Raw genomic sequence first — 7,552 nt, 5'->3', positions numbered from 1 at the left:
GAGATCCTGGAGAGAAGAAAAACCAAACAGAAAAAGCTCCCAGATGTCCCTCTCTTTTCAGACACAGTGAATTAAGGAATATTCCCTTTTTTTTGATCCCTGTTCTTCATATAACTGTCACTTCCAATGATGCTTAGCAGGGTATTAAGGGAAAACTGAAGTAGGACTTGGGGATTTAGGGCTTAGAAACGTTCCCTGAGAATAAACTCAGACAAAGATGGACCAGAGGGGGACAGAGCAGGTTCTGCCTGTCCCCTTCTCACCCTCGGCTTGAAGTGAAAGGTTTTCCCTGTCACACGAAGGGGGAAAACTTCTGCTGCACGCGTTCCCCTTGATGATCCCGGCCACATCCTCTGCTCGTTAAAGCAATCCCCAACCACCAACTTGCACAGATAAATTTCTCCCGAGCGAGCTCCGGAGACAAGGGAGTAACTGGCTTAGTCTCTTCCACATCAAGAGATTAAGTGAACTAGTCAAAACAAATCCAGCCTCACTTTCCAGCAGACACGAGAGTTGCTCCTTTTTAACCCTCTCCACCCCACCATGGGTTTTCCAACGAGGGAATTCCTTCCAGCATCCCCAGCCTCCGTTTAAACTTCATTTAAACCAGTGCCACAGCACCGGGAGCACTGGGAACACCCAGCCCCTTCCCCACTGCACCCAGCAGCAGCCAAGGAGTTAAGCTGGCACAGGTTGTCTCTTTTCCAGCGTTAACAAGCGTGTCCCCATCCCACATTTGGCCGCTTCCTCCACAGATCCTCCCCTTGGATGCGATTACAGCAGCCCAACCAGTCGGACCGGATTCCCCTGGCTTCGCCTCCTCTCTCCCCGCGGCTTTTCCCCTCTGTCTGGGCCTTCCCCGAAGCCCTGGCAAACAAAGTCTCCGCAGGGATTGTGTGACACCGGGCACAGCGCTCGGGCCCTGCCCTGGATCGCTTTGCGGTTCATCCATGAGTGCACACACACAAATAACGCAGCCTGACACCGAGAGAGAGCCCAGAGAGGCCCCTCTGCTGCAGGACACTCACTGCTGGTTTGACTGGTTCTGACTGGAGGGGGACACATCCCTCATCTCCAGCCCAGCACGTGGATCTGAGCTCCCAGGTTGGGATCCCTGTGCTCGGCAAAAGTAGGAATGCGTTCTCCAGCCGAGAAACAATTTCCCTCTCCCTTCCCCAGCCACCCTCTCCCAGGCTAAAAGGTTTTGTGGGAGCCCCGGGACTGGGGTGAGAAGGTGAGAAGCAGACGAGGCACCCGATATCCGTAAAACACCTTAATCCACCCAACCAAATCCCAAACTTCTCTGCTGCCAAGCAGCTCCTTGTCAGTGATTAGGAACTCTCCCCCAGGATCTGTTTGGTTTCGCTTTTCCCTCTGCAGTTACACAAAGAAATCTGACTCTTTACAGGAGAATCATGGAAAGATTGGGTTGGAAGGACCTTAAAGCTCATCCCATTCCACCCCGTGCCGTGGGCAGGGACACCTTCCACCATCCCAGGCTGCTCCGAGCCTCATTTCCAAGAGGAGATTCCAGGAAGGGAAGGTGGCCTGGTGACAAGAATGAACCATTGCCCTGTCACCTGCCATGGGGTCAGCTCCTGGATAAGGGCCAGGCTGGACAAGGCTTGGAGCAACCTGGGATAGCGGGAGGTGTCCCAGCCCGTGGCGAGGGGTTGGAATGAGATGAGCTTTAAGGTCCCTTCCAAGCCAAGTTTTTCTGCGATTCCCCTGTAAAATGTCGGGTTTGCTTGTTTAATGCGGTGGTAAAAGTGAAAGCTAGGCCGGGGACAAGCCTGCCACGGGAAGAGCAATTATTATCAGCAAATTTAGGGGCAGTGTTATTGTGCCCCACAAATGTGGTCCATGGGCACCATCCTGGAAGCGTGTCCCTCACCTGGGAGGGCTCAGTTCCCACACAGAGAGGTGACAGAAGGAAAAACGAGAGCTTAAATCACCCAAAATCTTGGAATCATCCAGGTTGGAAAAGCCCTCCAAGGCCATGGAGTCCAGGCTGTGCCCCATCCCCACCTTGTCCCCAGCCCAGAGCTCTGAGTGCCACCTCCAGCCCTTCCTTGGACACCTCCAGGGATGGGGATTCCAAACCTTCCTGGGCAGCCCCTGCCAAGGCCTGAGCACCCTTTCCATGAAGAAATTCCTCCTGATGTCCAGCCTGAACCTCCCCTGACTCAGCTTGAGGCCGTTTCCCCTTGTCCTGTCCTTTATTCCTTGGAAGCAAAGCCCAAATCCCACCTGGCTGCCCCCTCCTGTCAGGTGAGAAACTTTCAGGTGCGCAGAAACTGAAATTAAATCCCTTCAGGTCACCTCATTCCTTGTTTCTCAACACCCTGGGAGACATCAAAGATGCCCTGTGGCACCAGTGGGAAAAAATAACGAAACGAAAATGTAAAACCGCAGTCCCTGGATGCACGCAAATAAAATCAGGAAGAATTAAATAAACGACGAGCATCCCAAGTTTAATCTAATCTTTGTCTGGAAAACCAAATAAAGGAAAACTGCTGTGGCAGGGCCGCACGAGGCATTTCCTGTTTCTGCTTTTCCAGGATGTTCCTTCCGTGGAAGAAGTTGGGGGACGCCGATCTGGTTCATCTCCCGCCACAAGGCAGGATCTGCTCTCCCCAAACCATTCCTGGCACTGCTCGTCCAACCTCAAAAGGCTCCGGATTCCACCCCTAATCCCCAGGCAAGCAATTCCAGCAGGGAATTATCTCCAGCACTGGATTTTGCTTGTGTCTAAATCGTGTCTCCATAATTGCAACTCAAGCCCTGGATTTCCTGCCCTCTCCACAGGGATCAGATCGTTCCCTTCCTCTTTCCAACACCTTTTGTGTTTCGGTAGAAGGTGTTTTTACGCCTCTTCTCCATCTTCCCTACAGCACAGGGATTGTTTCCATGTTTTCTGGACCTGAGTCTGCTCTCACGTCTGACTCGTTCCCAGCTTTCCCAAAAGGCGGGGAGCAGGACCGGGAATGACCCTGCCTTTGGGATATTTCCCTTTATTGTAAGTCACTGTCAGCTTACGTGCAGTTTGTGATCCCCCCTCATTCCCAGGAATTTTTCCTGCAGAGCCGCTGCATCCTTGGGTTCTCTCAGATATGAAGTTTTTGTGTGTCAGTCTTTCCTGCAGCGTTTTTCCCTCGTCCTTATCTGACTGCAGACCTTTCCATCCTGATTTCTAACCCCCAACGTTCAGGAAACCCCTCCATTCCTGGCATCACCTGCAGATGGAATCATGGGATCACCAAGGCTGGGAAAAGCTCTCAGATCATCGAGTCCAACCATTAAATGAGGATTCGTTTTCCATTCCGTCGTCTGGACGTTACTGAAAATGCTTAACAGCAGTTAGGACAGGCTTCAGCCTTCCAGGTTCAGAATAAATCCTTTACAACCACCCTGGACGTGATCCCAGCCATGGAATCCATCCTCCAGCTGCTCCATTTAGTCCATATTTCCTGAGAGCGCTCAGAGAAGGTCATGGGAACCAACATGGAAAATCCTGCCAGGAGCACTGGAATTTCTCCGTGTGGTTCCTCTCGCTCTCGGAGCGCTCCAGGCTCTCCACAACCCCAGGCTTGGAAGGGTGTTAAGAGCAGCTTTTGTGCTTTCTTTCCTTGGAATGCTGGATGGCAGGAGCACGAGGAGAATTAGCTCCGAAGGAGCCTTCTGAGAGCTGCTGATCCAGAGTCACGGGAAGGGGCGGAAATGTGACCTTCCGGAGATGATTCAGCACTTGTGAGAGTGTTTGGAGGAAAGCTTTTCCCAGATTTTGGCATTTTTATACATCCAGCAGTTTCCAAGAGATGGGTTTTATGTTTTCCACTTGCTGCCTGACCCATTAAAAGCTGGTTTTTTTGAGCAACAATCGCTCAATTATTTCATTTCCTTGGTGTCCCTGAAATTCCTTATCATCAAAACACAGCAAATGATGGAAAGCCTGTTTCCTATAAGGACAAATAATCCTTAAAATCAAAATATTTGCCTGTAAAGACCAGTTCATATGGAAAAATAATTTCATGAGTGACTTATGAAGCATAAAGAATAAGCACCAGTTCCAACCCAAACCGATCTATGTGTGCACTTGGTAGATAAAATCTCATTTATTACAGATTTCAAAGACCCTCCAGCAGGCCAGGGCAACATCTGAACATCCAACATCTCCTTTGAGGACTCCACAGACATTTCCCAGGGTTTTTCATCTCATTTCAGCTCATTCCAACCTTGGAATATGATTTCCCAGCTTCAAAACTTATGGAACGTGGGCACTGAGGGAGTTTACGCCTTTGCTCTCCTGGAAAGCAGAGCAGTCACAGCTCACTTTCACATCAGGGAAGTGAATCCCTTTTTCCAAAGAGAAGTTTGGCATTCCCGTGAGATAAACTCCCGATCACTTCCAAAATCTGTCTGCAGCAAATAGAGATTTAAAGAGAAAAATTTACCCATTTTCCGAGCAGGGCTCTTCTTTCTTCAAACACCTGTGAAACACACACACAAAAAGAAAATGGAATATTTCAGGAGGATTCGGTACGTGCTGAGAAAAATCCAGCTTGAAAAAACAATCCACAAAATATCAATGGAATCACTGAATGGATGGTCTTGGAAGAAAATCATGGAGATGCTTTAATCCCAACTCCCTGATAGGATCAGCTAAAGGGGTAGCTCAGACATGTCCGTGAGTTTTGAGTATTTTATTGGATGGAGAGTCCAGAACCTTCCGAAACATCAGGCTCCCCAATTCCTTAATCGTCCCTGAGGCCCTGTGCTGGATTTATCCCAGTAAATCCATGTATTTCTTGTACTGAGGAGCCCAGAGATGGGCCCAGCATTCCAGAGCTTTCCCGTGGAGAGGGAAAGAATCCACATCCCTCATCCTGCCACCTACACTCTTCCCTTGTTGATTGTTCCTTGGTGATCCTGTCAGGGATTTTATCATCCCCGCACTCCTGAAACCTCCTGGATTCGTTGCCCCTGGATCCCTGGAAGTGCCCAAGGCCAGGTTGGACGGGGCTCGGAGCAACCTGGGATACTGGGAGGCGTCGGGGTTGGAACTGGATGAGCTTTAAGGTCCCTTCCAACCCAAAATATCCAGGGATGAGGAGTCCACAGCTTCTCTGGGCACCCTGTGCCAGGGTCTCACCACCCTCACAGACAGGAATTCCTTCCCAATATCCCATCTAGGTCTCCCCTTTCCCAGTGGGAAGCCGTTCCCTGTGTCCTGTTCCTCCAGGCCTTGGAGCTACTTGGAGTCCCAAGTCCCTCTCCAGCTCTCCTGGAGCCCCTTTAGGCTCTGGAAGGAGCTCTGCGCTCTCCCTGGATCCTTCTCTTCTCCAGGTGAACATTACCAGCTCTCCAGCCTGGCTCCACAAGAATTCTGCTCTCCTGGACGCGCAGCGATGGGAGGTGCCTCGCGTGCTTTGGGCTACCCAGAAGCCGAACTTCCCACCTCTTTATTTTAGAAATCCCATTACTCCTGATTTGGAGGCACCGGGTGCCCTGAAGTCCTGCACGGATCCAATCCCAACTCAGCAAAACCTTCAGGAATGAGATAACGAGAGCAGCCTTTGCTCCCCGGCCACTTTACAGCGACAGCTCCCACCACGGACGATCAGTATCAAAATCCAGCGGAGGATTTCTAATCTTGACCTTTATCCGTAGGGAGCTGGACCCCAAAGCACCAACACGCAGCTTCCCCACTACCACAAAACCACCTTCAATCCTCAGGATGGTGACCTGGGAAGTGAGTGAATGCTGGAAATGATTTTTCCAGCAGACAGATCAAAGGGGGGGGGGAAAGCCCAGCTTATAAGCCCACATAAAACAGCGATTAAACCGCGAGTAGGAAAACACGCTTGATCATTATAAACTCCAGACATGTTCCTGCTCTGACAGCCTGCAGAGGTGGCTCCTGCAGAGAAGGACATTATCAGTGCTGATGTCTGCTGCAGCACTTGACAGCTTTAGCTCTGTCTCTCGCAGCAGGAGCGTCTCTGGTGAGGGCTGGAAAATGACGTTCCTTTTATTTGCTTTATTTGCACGGGGGGCGTTGGTAAAGCGGAGGGGGGAAAAAAAGAAACCACCCAACAAACCTAACAGCATGAACTTGGAAAAGGATTTGCCCCAAGGAAGCGATGAATAGTCAAAGATCTGAGTTTTGGGCTGGAGAATTCGAGGGAGGAGGGAGCTGTTTGTGTAACCGAGAGCGATGTTAATGGTCTTTGATCAAAGACAGACTCGAATTTGCTTTCAGCGTTCTTGGAGACACATCTGAGCTGAGGCCGCCACAAAGTTCTGCCTCTCCAGGCACTGCGGAGCGTTAATTAGCAACAGAATGGCCCAAATTTGGTCAAATAATCAAGCCCGTGTCCTCTCCTCCAAGGCCTTGGAGCTACTACAGCTGTAGAGAGCCTTGGATGCAGCCGGAGGCCCGGGGTGATCCTGGGATTTGCCGTCTCCCATCCATGGCTTCAGGGGGTTTGTAGATGCTCGGGTGGCTGGAAAACCCCTCCTTCCTTTGCTGCAAATGCCACTGGAGGCTCTTCTGGCTCACCCCTGAATCCCTGCCCAGCTGAAGGCAAATCCTCTCCCGAATTCCAGCCCTTCCCTGCACTCCCAGGCCAGAGCCTGTGGGATGCTCCACGTCCTGCCTCTGCTTCATCCTCAGCTGCAGCACGGCCCTGGCGTATCGGAGATTTCATCCCTGGTTTTGGGAGCAATTTGAGATTTCTTAATTCTGCTTCCTTGGCTTTGGTCTGTCCCTGGTGGTGATCCCGTCTCTAAAGCAATCGTGGAATCGTGGAATGGTTTGGGTTGGAAGGCACCTTAAAACTCCTCTCACCCCCCCCCCTGCCACGGGCAGGGACACCTCCCACTATCCCAGGTTGCTCCAAGCCCTGCCCAACCCGGCCTTGGGCACTTCCAGGGATCCAGGGGCATTGAATCCAGGAGGTTTCAGGAGTGCGTGGAATCCCAGAATGGTTTGGGATGGAACAGACCCGAAGGATCATCTCTTTCCAACCCCCCAAGAAGAGAAGATGTCAAATGTTAGGAAGAAATCCTTCCCTGTGAGGGTGGGGAGGCCCTGGAACAGAATTCCCAGAGAAGCTGTGGCTGCCCCTGGATCCCTGAAAGTGTCCAAGGCCAGGTTGGAGCAAGCTGGGACAGTGGAAAGTGTCCCTGCCCATGGCAGGGGTGGAATGGGATGGGATTTGAGGTTTCTCCCAACTCAAACCATCCTGGAATTCTATGATAAGTGTGCTCTTACCATGTTCGAAAATCCAGGGAAATCTACAGGATCTACCCATGGAATACCCCCAGGATTACCCAAAATTCCTCCAGCTCTGAATTCCCACCGCTCCTGCCCCTCATTCCCTGTTCCAACAAGTTCATTTCTCACACGGCTCTTCCCTCCCTGCTTTTCCTGCACCTTCCATCTATGAATTCCCATCTTTTCCATCTATGAATTCCCATCTTTTCTATCTGTAAATTCCCATCCCTTCCATCTATGAATTCCCATCTTTTCCATCTGTAAATTCCCATC

The 7,552-nt window shown here is 50.9% G+C and overlaps 1 protein-coding gene across 2 annotated transcripts in view; it reads right to left on the bottom strand.

The window, feature by feature from the left end:
- Positions 1-7,552, bottom strand: part of FBXO16 (F-box protein 16) — a 30,599-nt gene that overhangs the window by 18,376 nt on the left and 4,671 nt on the right. For both annotated transcript variants that reach the window (XM_017730866.1, XM_008631045.2), the window contains exon 3: positions 4,455-4,490. In XM_017730866.1, the coding sequence (XP_017586355.1) occupies positions 4,455-4,490 (36 nt within the window). The remainder of the gene's footprint in view (positions 1-4,454; positions 4,491-7,552) is intronic.

Source organism: Corvus brachyrhynchos, unplaced genomic scaffold, assembly GCF_000691975.1.
Source record: "Corvus brachyrhynchos isolate BGI_N302 unplaced genomic scaffold, ASM69197v1 scaffold203, whole genome shotgun sequence".
NCBI classification, from domain to species: Eukaryota; Metazoa; Chordata; class Aves; order Passeriformes; family Corvidae; genus Corvus; species Corvus brachyrhynchos.
Note: the sequence above shows the minus strand (reverse complement) of the source record. Positions and strands in the feature narration are given on the sequence as shown.